Source organism: Telopea speciosissima, chromosome 8 (assembly GCF_018873765.1).
Source record: "Telopea speciosissima isolate NSW1024214 ecotype Mountain lineage chromosome 8, Tspe_v1, whole genome shotgun sequence".
Taxonomy (NCBI): domain Eukaryota; kingdom Viridiplantae; phylum Streptophyta; class Magnoliopsida; order Proteales; family Proteaceae; genus Telopea; species Telopea speciosissima.
In genome coordinates this window covers 2,254,952-2,277,391 of record NC_057923.1, presented here as the reverse complement: position 1 = coordinate 2,277,391, position 22,440 = coordinate 2,254,952, and the positions used below count along the sequence as shown (strand labels likewise).

General features: G+C 39.3%; 1 protein-coding gene across 1 annotated transcript in view; it reads right to left on the bottom strand.

Annotated features, from left to right (window-relative positions):
* Window positions 1–22,440, bottom strand: part of LOC122671480 (ADP-ribosylation factor GTPase-activating protein AGD3-like) — an 85,987-nt gene that overhangs the window by 38,344 nt on the left and 25,203 nt on the right. The window contains exons 5-10 of the mRNA XM_043868720.1: window positions 14,814–14,876; window positions 3,001–3,045; window positions 2,735–2,800; window positions 2,597–2,644; window positions 2,388–2,483; window positions 2,254–2,295 (exon numbers count right to left, since the gene is read on the bottom strand). Coding sequence (XP_043724655.1) covers window positions 2,254–2,295; window positions 2,388–2,483; window positions 2,597–2,644; window positions 2,735–2,800; window positions 3,001–3,045; window positions 14,814–14,876 — 360 coding nt within the window. The remainder of the gene's footprint in view (window positions 1–2,253; window positions 2,296–2,387; window positions 2,484–2,596; window positions 2,645–2,734; window positions 2,801–3,000; window positions 3,046–14,813; window positions 14,877–22,440) is intronic.

Here is a 22,440-nt window from a genome sequence, read left to right as displayed (position 1 = left end):
ACAGTTGGTTTGGGCCGGGCAGAAATTAGGGTTTTGAGTTTTAATTTGAGAAGGTGGGATGTTACAGTTTGGTGGTTTAGATGATTAGAAGAAGAAAGGTTAGGGTTGGGTTGAATCAAACTTACAGTTGTTGCAGAATTCCCTTGGCAGCAGCTTGTTTGATTGAGAAACTTGAATAAAAATTGAATCTTTAACTAGAACTTGAATGTAGAGCTTTAAAAGAACCACCCAGGGTTCACACCGCAAGGTGTCGATTGAATCAAACACCAATCCAACCAACGAACCAACTGGGCTTCACACTGCAAGGTAACGATTGGATCAAACCATAGTTCTAAAACTCGTCTTGACTCGGCGAGATCTCGGCTCTCGTCTCTATTTTCTGAGAAACCGAGACGAGATGGCATACGGTACATAAAAGGGCAATATCTCGCCGATATCTCGGATCTTGAGTCAAGATCTCAGGTTGACCCATGGAAATGACCCTTCTACTATGTATTTACTTACCTAACTCAACAGAACTCGACATATCTCAGCAAGATCTCGAATCTCGGGTTGACCCATCTACTATGTATTTACTTACCTAACTCGACAAAACTCTTATATGCTTTCTGTGGAGCACTACATGCAACATTACAGCAACACTATGTCATGGGAAGACTGTGACACTAGCGGGGACTGAATACTTGATTCAAAGTCATTTTATGTTATGATAGTTGTAACACTGTTAAACAGTTTGATGTATCACTTTAACGTTTCTAATTCTTATTTAAGTTGTTTAGCTATTACTTGAATGTTTTGCTTGCTTTCTATTACTAAATTATATGTAGAGTACGGTATTTTAGTACATCATCGCCTACGAACCTATGATCCGAATTGAAACTCATATTTGGACTTTGTTTTTGCAAAATCTGATAGTGCCATTGTGTTTAAATGGTATAAAATAGGCTGACTACCAAGTTTCAGACCCAAATTAGGTCTAAAACCCACCGAATTGAGGCTTCGAGTCGGAAAAAAAAAATGCACCAACTTGGCGAGATCTCGACTCAACTCAGTTTTTCCAAGGGCCGAGTTTGTACCGAGACCCGAGTTTTAGTACCTTGGATCAAACACCAATCCCACCAGCCTTGATCAAACACAAGACAAAAATCTTCAATGGAGAAGAAGAACAGCAAAAACTTTTCATTCATATCAAAATTCGTGTTCAATATTTGAACCCCTTACAACCTTGTATAAAAGACTCAAAATTAGACTCCTACAGTAAAAGGGAAAGGCTTAACCCAATCCTTAACTTATTAGGTAACTTAAACTGACTAGGAAAATGAAATAACAAAGGAAATAAACCCAAAACATGGCTGGACTTATAGAGTCCTAATCCATCCTAACTTAAATAGTCACATGACCACTTAACCAAGTCCCATGATCACCTGCTCTCCTTTGGAAGCTTTGGTGCCTGTAGGTAGCAAACTTAAACACTGTAGGAAGTGGATGTGGGAAGATTTTGGCACCCATTCTACAAAGCGGAGCTTCACCTGCTCTCCTGACTCCTCCCTCCCCAACACCCCCCTCAAAAAAAAAGAAGAAAAAACCCTAGAAAAATGTAGAACTCTAAAAGTTCAAAGATCTTGGATTGGCCATAGGTATATGAAGATGTTAAATTGGTTTACTTTCAATCCCACACTGGAAAATGTTTGCCAGGGCTGGAGCCTAGAAGTTCTTTTTCATCAGTAATTATGTATACAATCATAACTTTTTTCTTGGGTTGGCCCCCAGGCCTGCAAGTTATTTTTTTTTTTCACTTTTTCCAAACAACGGAGGAGACTGGAAGAAATTAAACCATAATTATGTAAAGGGTAAATTACACGTCACTCCCTGGTTTTCAAACGAAACTCAGATCAACCCCTGGTTTTTGAAAAAACTAAAATCACCCCCTCTACAGTAACGGTGTTAGTCTGCTGTTAGTTATTGGTGTGAAAGGACTATTTTACCCTTGTACTAAAACATTAGAATTAAATTTACAATACTACCCTTCCTTCATCTTCAACATTGGTCAAGGGTAGTTCAGGGATTTAAATTTATTTAACTGGCTGACATCATCACTTAACAGCATAAAACTAACGGTAGGGACTAATTTGTCATATTGGGGTCTAAACCAGGGGATGAACTGAGTTTTGTTTGAAAACTAGGGGGTGACGTGTAATTTACCCTTACGTAAAACTACTAAAAAATTGAACCAAAAAATAAAATAAAATGTACCTGGTTGATGTAAGGCTCCATCTGGTGCAATAGCTCGTAACCCTGCATTGAAGTCCAAGACAAAAAGTTCACAAGCAACATAAAGCAACAAAGCACTTTGAAAAGCAGAAATGCTACAAAACCATGTGATCCACCTGTTTGAAATAACGGAGATGAGCATCCATTGTTCCACTAACTGCCTCCAAAAATTCAAATCTCTTTTTTGCCTCAACATTAGAAAGAGCTGTAACCTGAAGAGATGCCAAATTATATGAACCTAGCATTTCTATCATGGTTGTATCCCTGATATTCACCTAGAAAAATTGTCATTACCCAGAAGAATGGGCTCAGAAAGTTCACTTACCAGATTGAAGCGAGCTTGCTCAAATGAAGACCTTGCATGGTGAAGCTCCTGAAACATCTCTAAATAACATTAGAACTCAAAAATAAACTACAAGATGATTCATACACCAAATAATTAAGTCTTTTCACAGGTGCATACCTCCTCCAATAGAGTAGCAACATCCGTCTTTGTGCCTTTCTTCAATGATAGAAACTTTTCTCGAGCCTGTAGCACTAGATTAATCAAAATCTACTCATAATATTTGATAAAAGGAGGGTCCAAATTACGAGTACCATCACATTCAGCAGTAGTACAATATAAAACTCTAAATCATTGACATAAAGTCCGGAGAGTGGAGACTAATCCTAAGGAGAACAATATCAAACTCTGAATCATTGAGAAAAAGATAGTCGACAAATACACACCTGGTCATAAAGAAGGCTAGCCTTGTCAAAACGCTTCCTTGCTTCCTACAACAACACAAGATCCCTTATAGTTTAAAAGTTGCCACATAAATCAGTAAATAAAAGGCTACGGACAGGTTAACATCCTAACAAATAATAACCATTAAATGACTTTCAAAATAGAGATGTGCAAAGGCACAGAACTTTCTCATTGATAAAAATCATACAGCATCCATCTGACCCCTAGAACTTAGAAGACGGGGAATTGTCTAGAACGTTTCTGAAATTTGGGTACAGGTACTCAGCTACAGCTAATAAATACACTGCATATAAATAAATAAATATATAAATAAATAAATAAATAAATAAATAAATATATATATATATATATATATATATATATATATATATATTGTTGTAATATTGAGTGTAATATGGGTATAAGGGTAAACCTGTCCATAGAGGCATTATTGTACTTGTACCCCTCCCTCCCTCCCCTTTTTTCTTCCTCAGTTTCCACCTTCCGCCTCTTTTCTTCTCTTCTCCGACCTCTCTCTTTCTCACCTTCCGGGGTCATCCCCTCCTCTATTGGGTTCTCAGATCTCTCTTGAATAAATGATCTGAGAGCCCCCTATTTTCCAACTTTCTGAGATGAGATCAATTTTCAAGGTTTTGAGATTGACTTTTGTCAGTTTTTTGAGGCCTGGATCGACTTTTTCAAGGTGTTTTAAACCCTCAATCGACCTCTTTTTGGTCCTTTGTGATGATCATCAATCCCTTCACGGCCTCCTTCCTTCTTTGATTGATTCTTCGCATCAACCGGAGTGGTAACTATGTTGGCTGACTCTACTGCATCCACTGGAATTGAAGGGTCGAGCCGTGGGACTCATAATAATTTCCTTTCATTCCCTACTAGCTCTGTTCAATTAGATGGGACCAATTATCTGATGTGGTCTTGCTCCTGTTACCTCTCCATTGATTCCAGTGGCTATACGGGTTATTTAACGGGTGAAACTATAAGGCCTACTGTTGTTGATGCTTCACAGAGGAATTGGAATTCTAATAACCCCTTGGTGATGACCTTCCTCATCAACTCCATGCAACCTCGGATTGCTCAAGGTTATCTTCTTTTCAATACTGCAGCCAAGATTTGGAAAGCAGCCAGGACACTTACTCCCAGGTCGGGAATGATGCTCAGGTTTATGAATGCGCACAAGAAGCTCCATCCAACCAAGCAACATGACCAAACTCTTTCTCAATACTATTCTGAGTTGCGTAGTCTGTGGCATGAGCTTGATTTCTGACACCTTTCAGGCAACCTATACTGCCGATGCTACTACCTTCAAGAAACGGGAAGATAAATTTCAGGTTTATGATTTTCTGGCTGGGCTGGATGTTGAGTATGGTCAGATTCATGCCCAAGTACTTAGCCGGGATCCTTTCCCTACCTTGGAGCGGTCTTATTCATTGATCCAATTGGAGGACAGCCGCTGCCATGCAATGCTACAACATACTACTCAAGACCATTCAGCCTTACTTTCTGGGACCACTCAGCCTAAAGGTGGTCCCCCTCGTTCTAGTGATTGTTCCACCGATCGTTCCTCCTCTGATAGGGAACCAGTCAGGTGTGACTACTGTGGTAAGGAGCGTCATACCTTTAAGGACTTCTGTTGGAAGCTGCATGGCCGACCTACCACCTCATCCTCACGACGCCGTGGTCGATCCTCCCAGGCTGCACATCGCACTGAGAACTCTGAACCTGCACCTGATAGTACCAGTTCCTCTCTTTTTCAGGATGAGTTTGCTAAGCTTTGGCATTTGATGACTCGATTGGAGCCTTCCACTACTCCCGCTTCTGCCTCTACATCTACTCTGGTTCCCTTTGACTCTCACCTAGCCTCCTCAGGTATTACTTTTGGTGGTCATTGTGCATTGGTTGTTTCTCGTCCTTAGATTATTGACTCCAGTGCCACTTATCATACGACTGGCTCTTCTAGTCTCTTTTTCTAGTATTTTCCTTGTTCTGGTAAAGACAAGGTTAAGTTGGCTGATGGTTCCCTCTCCTCTGTTTCTGGAAAGGGTTCTATCACTTGTTCTCCCTCCTTATCCTTAGCATTTGTTCTTCATGTTCCAGATTTTTCTACTAACCTTCTTTCTATCAGCCGTCTCACCATTGATCTGAATTATACAGTGAGTTTTTTCCCTTCACTGTGTCTTTCAAGATCTGGCAACAGAGAAAGTGATTGGTTGTGGTAGGGTACATGGGTTGTCTTTATTTGCTCGATGATGACATTTCTTTAGTGGGTCATGATCATCAAACTGGCTCTCCTTCAATACCTTCTGAGTTGCTTCTTTTGCATAGGCGTTTAGGCCATCCCCCTATTGGCACTTTGGTTAAAGCTTTTCCTAGTTTATTTCAACATTGTAATCCCAAATTTCTTTTGTGATGCTTGTGTTTTGGCTAAGCAAACTTGTGCGACTTATTCCAGTTTGAATAATAGAAGTTCTTCTTTTTTATGTTAATTCACTCTGATGTATGGGGCCTTGCCCGTTGTTCTTCCATTACTGGTTATCGTTGGTTTGTGACTTTTATTGATTGTCATACACGACTTACTTGGATTTATTTGATGCATCAAAAGAGTGAAGCGTTTTGTTGTTTTCAACTTTTTCACACCATGGTCCGTACCAGTTTAACTCTACCATCAAAATTCTTCGAAGTCATAATGGGAGAGAATATCTTGAGGGTTCTTTTCAATCTTATTTTGCCACTCAGGGATTTATCCATCAGACCAGTTGCGTTGATAAGCCGCCTCAAAACGGTGTGGTTGAATGCCAAAAAAAGCATCTGTTGTAGGTAGTCCATACTCTTATGTTCAAAATGAATGTTCCTCCTCAGTATTGGATTGAAGTTGTTCTCACTGCTGCTTATCTTATCAACCGGATGCTGACTCGTATCCTTAATTTCAAGGCTCCTATTGCGGTTCTCCAGGGTTCCTCCACCTTTCTTCTCCCACCTAAAGTCTTTGGATGTGCCTATTTTGTCCGGAATCACCATACTCATGGCAAGTAAGATCACTGGGGACTTAAGTGTGTATTAATTGGACACTCTGCTACTCATAAGGGCTACAAGTGTTATCACCCCCCTTGTCGTCAGGTCTTTGTTTCTATGAATGTTGTGTTCCATGAGTCTGCTGCCTACTACTCTCTGGCACCTCTTCATGAGGGGGATACTTCCTTGTTTGGTGAAGATGTGCCTCCAACCATTCCTATTCATGGCTCAAACTCTACTTCTACTTCTCCAGTTCCTTCAGTCTAGGGAGAGTATTCTCTTGTTCACGTTCAGCTGCCCATCAGAGTTTATACCCGCCGTCATCGTGAGCAGCAAAGAGACACCATCCCAGTGACACATGTGATACCTGCACCACCACGTAGCCAACCGTCATCTCCTGATCCAGGTTCTAACTCTCCAGGATTCTTCCACCTTTCTTCTCCCACCTAAAGTCTTCGGATGTTCCTGTTTTGTCCAGAATCACCATACTCATGGCAAGTTAGATCACTGGGGACTTAAGTGTGTATTCATTGGACACTTTGCTACTCAGAAGGGCTATAAGTGTTATCACCCCCCTTCTCGTTGGGTCTTTGTTTATATGGATGTTGTGTTCCATGAGTCTGTTGCCTACTACTCTCTGGTACCTCTTCATTAGGGGGATACTTCCTTGTTTGGTAAAGATGTGCCTCCAGCCATTCCTATTCTTGGCTCAGACTCTACTTCTCCAGTTCCTTCAGTCTATGGGAAGTCTTTTCCTGTTCACGTTCAGCTGCCCATGAGAGTTTATGCATGCCGTCGTCGTGAGCAGCAAATAGACACCACCCCAGCGACACCTGTGATACCTGCACCACCACCTAGTCAGTTGTCATCTCCTGATCATGGTTTTAACTCTCGGTCAGGTGATACTTACTCTGATTCTCCTATGATTTCTAACCCATCTCTTGACTTGCCCATTGCTATTCCAAAGGGAACGAGATCTTGTACTCAACAACCTATTGCTAAGGTGGATTCGTACAAATCTCTTTATCCTTCATATCATACATTTGTGTCTTCCTTGTCATCAATTTCTATTCCATAGAATTGGCAAGAAGCTATCATAGAACTGCAGTGGAAGGCAGCCATGATTGAAGAAATGCAAACCCTGAAAAAGAATGGTACTTGGGATCTGGTCTCTCTTCCACCACAGAAAAGGACATTTAGTTGCAAACATAGTTATTAAGGCGTCGCCTTGGCGTCCTGGCGGTTTTCAAGGGTCAAGGCGAGTAGACGCCTTAGTGTTATGGCGTTATTCTATTATTATTTTTTTATTTATTCTATTTCCTATATTTTTATTGGTTTTGTGTATATGATTTTCATACACTGTGATACACCGAATCATTTGAAAACAAAACAAAATAAAAATATGTAGAATTTTATTCCATTTCTTAGATTTTCATAGGCTTGTATACATTATGTTACATAGAATCACCTAAAGCAAACAAAATCCAAAGAAACCCTCGACTTCCTGCTCTGCTCAGTGACTCCTGTGCCTTCGATGATGATGAATCACAACCACGAACTCTGCTCCGGTGAGGGACTGCGACCTTGAATCTTCTCCCGGGTAAGAAACAAAAAACTAAAAAGGCTACCTACCTTCTACTATTCTTCTTCTTCTGTTCTATTTTTCGTTTTTTTTTCCTTACACTGCTGCTGCTGCTCCATGTCCCACTTCTCACTGGCAGCTAAGAGAAAGAAGGGACGGAGAAAAAAAAAAGACGAAGAGAAAGAAGGGACGAACTGGTTGCTGACTTGCTGCTGCCGATGCCGAAGAGGATGCCGCTTCCGCTGCTACTGTTCGCTGTGAACAAGTTCTTCAGGTATGTTTCGACTTTCTTTCTCCAACTCTTTTTTTCCTTCTTTTGCCCTTCTAGTTCTTCTGTCGTCCACCTCCTGTTTCTGTTTTCTTTTTTTTTTCTTCGGAAAAGAAAACCCTCTTTCTACGTGAATGGTCTGAAACCCTCTTTCCCTGCATTTTTTTCTCCTTTTATTCTTCTAGCTTCTTCTTACTTTCTTCTGCTGTGGTTGGCTTCTGGTAGCGGTGGCCGTTGGCTTTGGCAGCTGCATTTTTTCCTTTTATTCTTCTAGCTTCTTCCTCTTCTTTGTTGTTTCGTGTCTGACTGTCTTCAACTTTTTTTATTTTTCTTATTCTCGTATACTTCTTCTGTGGCTGGCTTCTGCTAGTGGTAGCTGGTGGCTTTCGCTGCTGCTTTAATTTCTGTGATTCAATGTAAATTGTGCATTTCTTAGTATAATTTAATAATTTATGAAATGCATCTGTTTACTATTATTATAAGCTATGCAATCTGTGATTATGTAACTATTTATTCTGTGATTATGTGAGTCTGTAATTCTGTCATTATGTGAGTAAGTAATTATGAGATTCATTGATTTTGTAATTATGCGATTCACTGATTTTGTAATTCTCTGATTATGCTATTTTGCAATTCCTTGATTATGTACTTCAATTCTTTCACATTTATTTGCATTTAAGTAGAATTATATAAAAATTAATATGCTATTTGTGCCTAATAAAATGGTTATAGAAAAAAAAGAATACTAGAACGCCTTGTTCACCAAGGAGACGCCTTGAGGCCGCCCTATCGCCAAGGCGCTTAGGAATGCCCTCAAATGCCATGGTCACCTTGCGCCTTGATAACTATGGTTGCAAATGGGTTTTCACCATAAAGCAAAATATGAATGGGACAGTGGACTGGTACAAGGCCATGGTGGTTGCAAGAGGATTTACCTAGACTTATGATCTAGATTACCAGGAAACGTTCGCACCAGTTGCAAAAATGAATACCCTCCGGTGCAAGGTAAAAGAACTCAATTTCGGCCAGCCAAAAAACTGAGTTGGGCCAAGATCTCGGCGAGTTGGTATAAATTTTTTTTTTTTTTAACTCGAAGGCTGGTTTCGATGGGTTTTAGACCTAGTGGGGGGCTGAAACTTGGTACTCAGCCTATTTTAGGCCATTTAAACACAATGGCACTGTCAGATTAAGCAAAAACAAAGTACAAATAGGAGTTTCACTTCGGACCCTAGGTTGGTAGGTGACGACATACTAATAGGCCCTATTCTACACATACATAAAAAACACTTCCAAACAATCACTATTGATCCTTTTTTTTTTTTTAAATTAAAAAAAAATCTATTTTTTTCAGAAATAAAAAAAATAAAATCGGACTCCATCAAGTCATAGATCGGCCAAAGTTATGTAAAATATGTTACATTGACATGATTTCACCAAGATTTGAACAATTTTTTTTTGAAAATAAATAGATTTGGGAAAAAAAATGGTTTACAAAAATTCTTCAAACTTGAAATGATTTCCTCACAAATCTTGCAAGTTTGTAACTAATTGTTGTCTCCGGCAAGTTCTCCGTCAGAACCACCGTCGAAAATCCTCAAAATCAGGTCAAATGCACCTTCCCTCACTTCTTTGTCAAGACAATCGAGTTCTGGCGAGATATCAACCGTCTCGGTCGAGATTTGGGCATTAGAAAGTTGGGTTTGGTCCAAATCTCGATCGAACAGAGATCTCAACTCGACCGAGATTTCGACCGAGTTGGGGTAATTTACTATTTCAACCAGCGTTTCGTTTCGCTTTTTGAAAAAAAGCGAGAGATTACCGAGATCTGTGAATCTAGGATGGGATTTGCAACAACTTGAAATCAAGAATGCATTTCTTCATGGTGAACTAGAATAAGTGTACATGGAAATTCCTCCTGGTTTCTCATGTTAAAAAACCAAAGGAAAGGTTTGCAAGCTCAAGAGGGCTCTGTATGGATTGAAGCAGTCTCCTCGTGCTTGGTTTGGGAGATTTCACAAGCTATGGTGTCCGTAGGTTACACTCAAAGCAATGTTGATCATACCATGTTCATTAAGCGAACTGGTTCCAAGATTGTTGTCTTCATTGTGTACGTTGATGACATTGTTGTTACTGGGAGTTACACAGCGGAAATTTCTCGCCTAAAGATTTACCTTGGTCAAGAGTTTGAGATGAAGGACTTAGGTAAGCTGCGTTACTTTCTTGGTATTGAGGTTGCCCACTCTACCAAGGATATCTTTCTATCTCTACGGAAGTATACCATTGACCTTTTATCTAAGACAGGGATGTTGGGTTGTAGGCCTTCAGATACTGCTCGTGAAGTGAATGTTCGAATCACTAGTAAGACTAGTGATCCAGTGGATAAGGGACAGTATCAACGATTGGTTGGAAAGCTGATTTACCTATCCCACACTCGTCCTGACAATGCATTTGTTGTTAGTCTGGTAAGTCAGTATATGCATGATCCATACTCCTCACACTTGGAAGTTATGTTCTGGATCTTGCGCTACTTGAAGTCTGCACTAGGAAAGGGAATCCTCCTCTCTTCTCATGGCCATTTACGAGTTGAGGCCTTTATCGATGCTGATTGGGCCAGCTCTGTAGATGATCGACAATCTACCATAGGTTATGACACTTTTGTCGGAGGCAACCTGGTTACTTGGAGGAGTAATAATCACATAGTTGTTGCTAGGTCTAGTTCTGAAGCTGAATTTCGTGTCACGTCCCATGGCATCTGTGAGTTGATGTGGCTTCAAGGTCTCTTGAAAGACCTAAACCTCCCTGTTTCCCTTCCTATGATGCTTTCTTCAAGGTCTGTTGAAACTTGAAAGACCTAAACCTTCCTGTTTCCCTTCCTATGATGCTTTCTTCAAGGTCTGTTGAAACTTGAAAGACCTAAACCTTCCTGTTTCCCTTCTTATGATGCTTTACTGTGACAGCAATTCTTTAATTAGTATTGCTCACAATCCAGTCTAGCATGATCGTACCAAGCATATGGACATTGATTGTCATTTCATCAAATAAAAGATAGATCAAGGACTGATTTGTATCCCTTTTGTAAAATCTGGAGATCAGTTACATATGTTTTTACAAAGGGGTTAAGTAGTAAGTGGTTTCATCCTATTTTGTGCAAGTTGGGCATGTGTGACATCTATGCACCAACTTGAGGGGGAGTGTTGTAATATTAGGTGTAATGAGTATACGGGTAAATCTGTCCATAGGGCATTATTATACTTGTACCTGTATGGCTGTATGTCACTTATTATAAATATAATAGGGCTATCACACCGGCAGTCTAATCATTCGTCTCAATCACACACACACACACACACACAGATATATATATATATATATAATAATAAATATGTATAGTGACAATAAATGGTATTAAGGACAGGAAATAAAAGAAAGAGGTGCAAATGTAAATAACACAAATATGAAAAGCATTTTTTCCCTCTAACAGCTCCGTTGGTTGCAAGTACAATAAAATAAAAAAAATATGAAAACAAAAACAAAAGGGTAATCGTTCTAATCATTACCAATGATGATTGTTTAACTAACTAAAAAACTTAAAACAATGATTGTTCAACTAACTCAAAAACTTATTATTAAAATTTACTTCACTTTTCAATGAATTACTTGGATTTGAATAGGAAAATATGATAGAGCAAAGGAATCTATTTCAAAAGTTTGATTACCACCAGTTACCTCTAACCAGAAGGAACCTTTGTAATCATGACTGTATATATATAATAATAGTTTTGTTGATATAAAAAAATAGATTAGACTTTAGAGTACAACAGCCCCCATGTATAACCAGACCACAACAACAACAAAAACAAGGGAATAAAAAACCATCCATCTCTTGATCCATCATTCCATTATTCCGCACTTCTTTGTCTTATCAGTGCTGGTGTTTATCAACTATGAAAGCTGCTGAAGACTTGAGTGGAGAAATACGCTAGGCCCTGGAAGGCTTTCAGGAACTAGGGAAAACCCATGGATTATAGAGCTAGGGGGCAGATTGTAAGTTTGTCCTTTGGGAAAGAACTCAAAACTGGGGCTAATGTTCATTGAGTCTTCAGAAGAGGGAGCTCAATCACTTGCAGCAGCAATTGATAACCAGTTAGTTCTTCTTCCTCCTCTTACTCTTTTCTTTTCTTGCTTTTTTCCCTTTTCCTTTTCTTATTAGGATGGGCGGTGGCAAATGGTAAGACTAAGCCACCAGGTAGGTAACTTTACCTCCATTTTTCCTCTCTTCTTCTAGACCCAGCAACACAAATCTATGTTCAATTCCTGTCTTGTGTTGTTTCAACACCAATATTTTGGGTTAACTGGAGTGTCCAGGTAATAGAGAAATCCAACCACCTGAAAAAGTACAGTTGAGATCCTAAGTATCAATTATGTCACAAGATACAATATTAGATTGGATTAGGATCAACAGGACTATATTATGCTTGATTTGCTTATAAACTAAGATTAAGGGCATTAAAAAAAAGGTCGTACCCAGTGCACAAGGCTCCCGCATTTAGCAGGGTCTGGGGAGGGTCAAATGTACGCAGCCTTACCCCTGTTTTCAGAGAGGCTGTTTCCAGGACTAAAACCCGTGATCAAGCATTCAGCAAGTGAGCACTTGACCAATGCGCCAAGCACAACCTTCAAGATTAAGGGCATTGTAATCCCTTTTTTATTTTCTGCAACTGTGTCCATCCCAATTTTCAACAAATCATTTCTTCATCTGCTTCAATCCATATCTGCTACAACCCCTCATCAATAACATTCATGTAACCAATAGAACATTTTGACAACCAGGATCTTTCTCTTCGACATTTCCACAATATCATCCATCAACATTGCCATGTCCAAGTGAATAAGATTAATCACCAGCCATGTACCAATTGTCATTGAATTACTCCGCTGGCACTTGTCCACATTTTCCTATGATCACCATGAACCTCACCTAATTGACTATCAACTATCCTGCATCACATCCACATTCTTTCTTCACTTATTTTCTACCAAACATAATCAATTACCATTTTGTATCTCTCCCCCACATTTCATGATGAACACCACCAATTTGCTATCTGGTATCTCTCACAGAACCACCATGGTCAACCAGGATCTATGCTGCTTTTCTTGATCCCAAAGCTACCTTCTGTCAGTATCACAAAACTTACAAGTTGATACACAACATTCATCAACAAATCAGCATGGGATTACACACGATCACCTCACCTATCACCACAGACACATAATTGAAATCTTTATCTTCAACATATACACATTCTTTTCCACCCCCTTCATGACGAACTTCACGTGATTACCATCTGCAAAGATCAAGGCCATATAATTTAAAGCCCAGGCTCACGGCCCACAGAAAAAAACAAAAAACAAAAGGCCCCTTGACTGGACCAAGTGCTTAGCCATGATGGGCTTCTATGCAAAGTTGGGCTTACATTGTGCCAGTCCAGATAAACCACAATATAAGCCCTATCAAGGACCACCTGTGAAGAAACTGAATCATTGAACACCAAGAATGTTTACTCCCACGATACACAAATAAAACAGACTCCATTATGGAAAAAAGAGAGGATTTTCTACAGCTGCATCTAGGGAGATTCTATCTCAATATCATTAAAAAAAAGTAATGAATATGATCTACAAGATCCCTTGTGTATAGACCCTCCTAAACCCTACATAAATCCATGATGACCTAGTCTCAATAACTCAAGCCATTATGCAATAAAGAGACATTTGTATAGCTATTTCCCAGCCAAACTAAATCGGTAAAAGACCAAAACGCCAAGACCAATTTTAAAGGAGAAAAATTGAGAACATCAAAACAGCCCTCACGGCTACAAAACACTACAGAACCTAAAAACTAACTTCCACCAAAAAAACAGACTAAGAAAAAACAAACCTTTCAAATTACCCAAACTGCCGTTGTGGCTATGTGACAACAAAGAACTCGTAAACTAAAGAAGGCACATCAAACATACACAGTGTCCATACTGAGTAGCTAACACCATAACCCCCATCCCCATACCAAGGAGGACTAAACTAATAATTCAGAGGATTCCACAGACACATATGTCTATACTTATGTATGAACTCTTCGATAATAGAGGCCCAAAAGGATCTCGGAATCCCTCACCTTTGGCATCACCTGCAATCTAGCTCAAGAGCCCCCACTGTTTTTTTATGAAACAAAGACTCCATAGAATGGTAGCACTAGGACTTTTTGCCATAAGGACTGATTCCCAAAAAATTCCAGCATTACATGACCCCCATGCAACTCTTTTAACATGACATGAGAAACACTAAACAACCTTAATAATTCAGTACAAACCTCATTTGCAAACAGGCCTTGAATCAAAAGATGTAGAACTACTTCAACATCTTCCAGGCACATGAAGCACGCACTCAGAATTGTCAATGCATTTCAGATGAGTGATTTCTGTTACTGATTCCAAAGAAAGAACTATTTTTTTTAGGGGACTCTCTTCATCCACACCGTTTCTGAAGGGAAAGCAGTCTCTGATCTGTAGAGCACATCAAACAAGACTCAAACCAAAAACACACCCAAGCTGTGCTGATTCTAAAGTCCAGAGTCAGAGAATCTTCCAATTCATGCCCCGTAAACAGTCCAAGTTGTTTCACATGAGAAGACTCCACATTCCACCCTCCCCCAAACCTTCCCTTTGTATTTGGTATATTGTGCAGCTTGAACTATCCTACATGGCAGCATTTCTAAAAAGCAATGCTTTAAATTTTTTAAAATTAAAAAAGAAAAGGAAACTTGAATAAAGATGCAGCACAATCAGTTTTAACAATACGAAGCATAGCTGACAGGATGTTGGCCAACCCTTTTCTCTTACAGCATAAAACCTTTGTCTAAAAGCAATATATGGTACCTTGACATCAAGCAAATCAATATTGACAAATTGCAGCAACCTGTCATTTAGCATGTGTTCAACCTAGCACAACAAATGAAAAGTGTAAGCAAAGAGAGTCATCACATAACTTTGGAAGTTCTTGGAATTCAAAGAAAATAACACAATATCTGATGCAATACTTAAATATCAATATCAGCAACGCTGCCAGTGTGCAATTTCCGTCTCACATGAAATTTTTATTATTTTCTCTCACCTGCTCTGAAAATGTGGGCCTGATATGAAAAAAAGAGCATCCCAGTGCACGAGGCTCCCACTACTGCAGGGTCTGGGAGGGGAAAATGTACGCAACCTTATCCCCGCTTCACGGAGAGGCTGTTTCTATGTTTTGAACCCACAACCTGATGGTTGCAATAGTGCAACTTAGCCATGGACCCCATATGAATGATATTTTCAGGACACCCATTGGTGTGGCGTGCAGATTCCTCCCCATACTGGCAGCGTGGGGAACCCTCTCCCAAAAAATTTATCAAAAAGCCCCACTAAAAATGGTATTGGTATGCCCAATGAAATTTTGGAACTACCTTATGATTGCAGTCAAGTTCTTACTATGCCATGAGTATATTTTTTGAACAAAATACAACAGACAATGTGTACAAGAGCAACTACCGAAATAGACCAAAGCTTAAAGACATGAACAAGGAAAAAAAACCAGTAACAGCCCACATATACATAGAGCTTCTATTAGCCCACTCTCAGGCCAGGTCACCAGCACATGAATTAGCAGACTGCATTCTCCCAATAGAAAGAAAATTCACCTTCAGAAATCAGAACACAGGATAACAGGGAGTGATCTCACGTGAAAGAAATCTACAAAATGCTTGGCTTCTTGGGAATGTAGAGGGAACATTATCTTATCCTGGGTTCATTCTAAGGGTATTCGAAGCTTTCTCAAACTTAAGATGACTTTGGTTGGCTGGACGACTTTTCTTATAAAGCACTCTGAATAATCCAGGTTCGACTGAAACATGAACCAGTAGACTGGAAACACTCACAAGGAGGTTATGATTGTGATATGTAAAAGAGGATGCATATGGGATTGTGTCTCCATCCTTGTGTTTGACTGCATAAAGAGGATGGGGCAGTCAATCAACCATTTATTCCTTAAAGCATCTCTTCAGATCCTTGAGAATCCAAACTACCATGAATAAACTGGTAGCATTAGATGAGGTAGGGCCATTCAAGTATGACAGATTCTGCATCAAACATTTTCTTTAATTGTTAATTAAAAACTCTAAATTGACAGGAGTCTCAACTCTCACAACCCAAACATAGCATAATATTCTTTAACTATGAGAGCTTGGGACCACCATAGTTTGAAAAATCATCTCATTTGAGTGTCTCGACCAGGTCGAGCCACAACCGAAACCTCGGCCAAAATTTCGCCGAAACATTGTATTTGTTTCTATGAGGTTTGCTTGGTCATTTTGGGGTGCAAAGTCGAAATGAGTGAAATACCGAAACAAAATGACCGAAATAACCGAATATTTTCGACGAAATGGTGCATTTTTTAGACCGAAATGAGCAAGATTCCGAAATGAAATGACCAAAATTTCAGTCGAAACATTGTCTGTTTTGGGTTTCAACGTTTTGTGTGATGGTACGTCTCGGGAGGGTTCTAAATTACCCAAATATACGAAATTTCGCTGAGTTTTTGAACTATGGACACCACTTCATTAAATTTTAAATGGAGTGGGCAACTCCAAAGACTCAGATAGTCATGTGTAGTTTTTCACTTTTTTCCCATGTGGGAAAATGGTCTTTCCTTCTTTCTTCTTTTTTTTTTTTTGGGGTGGGGGGGGGGGGAGGAGGGGTTGCACAGGTATATTTATGTTAAGGAGAACAAATATAGATACTGTAACAAAATCACAACAGGCTATCAGCACTATGGAAGAGAGCAGATACTGCAGGTTCTGGAGGAGAAAGCAGGTTCATGGTTTTGGTTGAGTGCTTAACCGTGAGATCAATGATGTATTATGTAACATATCATCTCTAATAATTACAAGTATACCCCTGACTACTAGACACTACATAAAAGACTTTTAAAACCAGAATTATAACACAAATACCCTGTGTAGGGCTAATATCATAGTTGTCAAGGCGTCACCTAGGCGGACTCTTTTTTAGGTCTAAGGTAACAACACGCCTTGTTGATACTTCACAAGCTTACGTTGATTTACGTTTATTGTTTTGTTTTTCATACGCTAATATTATATCCTATGCTCTGTTTGGTTTCTCATATTAGATCATTACAAATTCATAATTATATCATATTGCATTGATATGGCTTATATGTTGCATATTATCATAATTATATAAAATTATCATTGCTTTATCACATAGTCATATGTTGCACGCCTAGGCGCCTCTCCAACGCCTTGGGTCACCATGACAACTATGGCTAATATAATAACAATACTCTTAACAGATACAATTGGTCCATATTATAGTCCCTAGTCCTCTCCAACCTCCAAGAAATTTGTAATGTCGCCACAGAACTAATTGGGGGTCCTATGGAAGTATCATACCACAATATCTTGACTAAAAAATCAACATCCCTATTAGTTTCTCTATGGTCACACGGTAAAGGGAGAAAATCCTAGAGTTTAGCTAACATCCATAGGCATTCCACAAGTAAAGGGTAACTCAACCATATATAATTGAAATGCTGGCCCTCCTACTCATGTTAGGAAATAAAATAGGTCTACTTGCTGACAACATGGTCAGCACTGGGGACTTGACATGAGACTTAAAGATGTAACCACATCCTGGTCCACTTTCCAGAAAGAATCCATTCATATGCAGACTTGTAAGCACATATCTTCTTGTTGCACCCCCTTGACTAATTCAGACTCATGAGTTTCTCTTCCATGTAGCCCTTCCTGTGATAGACCATATTCTTCTATTAATTCCAGCTCCCCAATTTCTTTCAAATTATTTCCTTTTTTTCCAGTGCCCCTGGCACCAAAAACTCTTTCTGGCACCAATTTAGTTTTTCTTTTAGTAGTCTAAAAGGAATTCGGATTTTGAACTAAATGATCTCAATGCAGAATGGCTTCACATTGATTGGAGGCATCTCGCCAAGCAGATTGGTTTACATGATATGATGCACCATAAATAAGCACCTTCAGAAAGCGGTATTGTTCTGGCCACTAGAAAGAACCAAGAATCAGCTCAACATACTCAAGATGGTGAAACCCCATTTATTAGACAAGCCATGCTTTAAGGATTCGGATTATTCAAATCGTTCTGTCATTATTACTATTGGACAGTACTGATCCAATTTATCATACTAAGTGGATCAGATGATCCAGTACCAATACCAGGCTTATGCTCGCTGGATATGCCAATCCTTTGCTTTGGCTATCCTATTTTTTCCAAGAGTTACTAATACAGTAATACTGCAGAAGCATCATGAAACCATCCAACTTCCCCAAAGTGACAACATTCCATAGCAACATGTTACCAACAGACAACCTAGTCTCGGTCAACAGAGTCAGCTGCCCAAATTGAAGTCATTATCCTTAAGCTCATCCATTTTAATTATGATCCTAGCAAATTAAAAAGGTTTTATTTTTTTTCCCCTACTGTTGTCATGCACATTCTCTTGGCATTGATTGTCAACAATGCATTCCAAGTAATTTTACCTTAAATGTTGATGCTGAGAGGGACCACAGCACCTCTTTATTTAGCCTCTGATCACCTTAATGTCCTTAGTCTCAAACATAGTTCGAAAACTCATTTCGTTTCGGTGTTTCGGGCTGACCGAAATTTCGGATATTTCAATCGAAATTTTGCAATTTTTCTGTTATGTTTCGGTAGGTCATTTCAGTGAGTTTTAGGCCAAGCTAAGGCCTGAAACTTCATGGAAACCCTATTTTAGGCTATATAAACACATTTAATGTCCAAATTGCAAAAATAGTCACCCAAAGTGGTGTTTTGGATTTGCACCATTGATTGGCAAAGTACGGTCAAATCCCAATGTATAACTTAGTTAATTACACATACACATTGTTTAAGACTTTAAATACTAAAGAACATAATAAATTAATGATTAATAAGCAATTTAAAGAATTAAATTGACTTGGAAGTTGAAAACATAAGGTGAATGACTCATAAGTCATAACTTAAGTCATAATATTAAGTACAATAAGTAAATAACAAGTTAAGAAGATGATATCAATATGACAATATCCTCAATAGTCCAATACAAGTCAAGTAGTCATCTAGTGACTCAAATGTTTACAAATATTCTAATAATAATTACTCCGACATCCAGGTTCGACCCCACTCATAGTCCGATGGAGCTGACGTGCATTGTTCTCTGACTGTAGGACAAATGAATGCCACGTCATAGTATGGGAGAAGAAACGAGTGTAGTCATCCACAGTGGCCATGTAAACTGCATCATCAACATGCTGAAGGTAACCTATCCTAGGTTTCCAACAGTTGTTTATAAATTTGAGCCCCAAATTGTTATTTCAAGGCTGGAGATGGAACAAGGGTACAATAGTCATTTAACTTTTGGCTTTATTGAAAGACGATGTGCAAAGGCTATTTTGGTCTTTTACATTGTAAAACTAACACCTAACTAACACCGTAAGTCCAGACCCCCAGGAGGTCTGAAAGTAAGGGGTGTACAAATAAACGAGACAAACCTCAAGGAGTGTACAAGTAGGTTACTTTTTTTTTGTGTGAATAAGGATAAATAAGGATAAATAAAGCAAGAATCAACATGGAGAAGTGAAAGGTTGAAGAACAAAGAGAAAAAAACCCAAAAATCAGAGCTTGTTAAGTCTCAGTCAAAATTTCGACCGAGACTAACGAGTTTTGGTATTTATAAAGCTACTTTTGAAAAAGGAATCTCGATATCTCGTGAGATTTTGATTTTGTCTCGAGATATCGTGAGATGGTCGAAATTTCGACCGAGTTTTTGCATTTTTTTTATTTGAGCTGCTGTTTCGTTTCGGTCAGGTCGAGATACTCGAAATATTCGAGATCTCGACCGAGATTTCGTGAGATTTAGTACAATGTCTTCTATAGCACGAGTGAGGCTAATGCCATGACAAAAAATTAAAACCTCGAACTCCAATCTCTTTGCATCACGTTTTTTTCAACCATTAAATCCCTGCCAATAAACAATTTTCAACCAATCAAAATTGTGGGAGCATTTCAAGATTCAACCATTAAGAAAAAAGGGTCAACCCCCCCCCCCCAAAAAAAAGAAAGATATACACAATAATGTTCCTTGTTTGGAATCTTTGTATCAAATTGAAGGGACATCCTGCATGGATGCCATCATTGTTGGGATGGAACTGGCACGATCTGTGAGGTTGGTAATCTCCATCCTGCTTTCATCTTGAAAAGAATTAAGCTGTTGAAGAATCTCACTATTAGCCACCATGGTTAGGATATGGGTAAGATCTCCAAATTAGTGGCGATCCTAGATTCGGAAAATCTATTTGGAACTACTAGGGGCCCACACGAGCAAAGATAAAATTCAAATCAAAGTATTAGTGGCAAAATGGTAAATATTTTGAAGTTTATAAACTAGTGGCAGAATTGTAAATAGGTGAAATCTGAAATGTTTATTAAGGTATATAGGGTGTAAGGACATGAAAACAACAGCAAACTCACCCTTATCAACTTAATGGGGTCGGCTACATGGATCCAAACAAAACAAAATAGAAAAAACATAGACATACTCAAAAAAGGTAAAAAAAAGATGGGAGAAGAGGGATGGAGAAAGAGATGAGAAAAGACAAAGGAAAATGACAAATGGAAGATGGGAAAAATAAAAATAAAAAGATGACAAATAGTAAGAGGAAAAAGGCACAGCCCAACATGAAAGGAGTCATAAATAAGAAGGGGTTATCTTGGAACAAATATACATAAGGGGTAAGGAGCAGATAGGAGAAGATAAGAGAAGAACAGAGGGGTTATTAATGGAAACTAAAAGAACAAATAAGAAACATAAGGAAAATCGTGAGAAGGGGGGAGGAAAGTTACCGTCTTCTACCTTGGACAGTGACGAAACCAGCGAGAGTGGGTTTGGCTTCAAGAGGAGTTCTTCCATATGATAAGTCTGATCAATATGGGATTTTTTATGGTGAATCGCAGAGGAGAAGTTGGGGGGGGGGGGGGGGAGGGGGAAGGCTGATTCCAACCTCAGTCCAACAAACCGACAGGAGCAGCATCAAGTTTGACGGAAGGACAACTCTGGTTTAAGAGATCCAGTTAGCCAAGGGTGAAGGTTCGAACCATGACGGCAAGTCTAAGAATACCAGGTATGATTGATTTGACTCACAGCGGAGGGGGGGGAGAAGGAATATAAGGGGGTTGCTGCGGGAATCGAAAGGAGGATGGTAAGGTAGAAAGGGTTCAACTAAGAACCACTCTACAGTAGGATCGATGACAGGTTGCAGCAGAACATCATAGTAGCAATAAAACCAGAATTAGTAACTTAGGAGGTCGAGATCAAACCAGCCTGTAGAACAGTGTCAAACTTAGGTTGAATGAAGATGGAAGTGAAGGGATGCTACACTCCAAATTTCAGCCAATTTCGATGGCTAAAAACTGAGATACAAAGATAACGCAAAATTAGAAAGTTATGGAATATCGTGCAAACCAGTACTGGGCTTGGGCTCCAAAGTGGATCGAGTATCAGCCTTGATGAGAAGTTTTGCTGCAAGTTTGGTTCAGTTCTTATGGTCAGAAGTGGAGAACTGAGTTGGTCTTGAAAATAGAAGGTAAGACTCAGAATTAGAAGGCAGAGCAATCCAGCCAACAGCAGGGGCTGGAATTGGGATCGAGTGGAGCCCCAACAGCAGTGAAGAACTCCAATTCTTAGCCTGTTCTGATCACTGGATGTGGAGACATAAGACACAGAAGTTGCAGTACTAAATCAGATCGCAGCGAGTAGCAGCAGTCTTCAATCGATGGGTAATAGCAACAGCAGCCTTTGGAATTGATTGGAGCCTTCAAGGATCTTCACGGCAGTGGCAGTAATCACAATATAACAGCAACACCAGGGAATCGATTGGGATAAGAAGAGAAGATAGGAGGAGAAGGGAAAAGGGACAAGGAGATTCGGCTCTCACCAGCCAGGCTCTCTCAGCCGTAGGGTTTCGGCTCTCACCGGCCAGGCTCCCTGCCCTTCATTCTCACAACAGGATAATCAAAACTTGCACAAAAAAAATCTAAGCAACTTCATTAATTCATAAAATCGTCCGGTGCCTCTATGGGCAGGTTACAATATATAAAGGTCCAAGGATTGAGCTCCAAAATAGAAACTAAAAATTAGAAAGTCCCTTATAAGGCTGAGACTTGGGTTAAGTAATGAAAATAAAATTGAAACTCTACATTGCAAGGTTCAAAATAGAAACTAAGTCTAATTAAAAATAGAAACTTAAGCTTACTTTCTAAATCTGAAATAAGAAACTAAACTAAACTTCTAAATCCCCAAGCATAAAGCACCATGTGATCTGATCTTGGGCCCCACAGAATCTTCTAATAATATTCTCACCAAGGTCAAATAAGGGGCTGTGACACTGTTCACGTGAACAGGGTTTTGGCCTCTTTTTCTTCA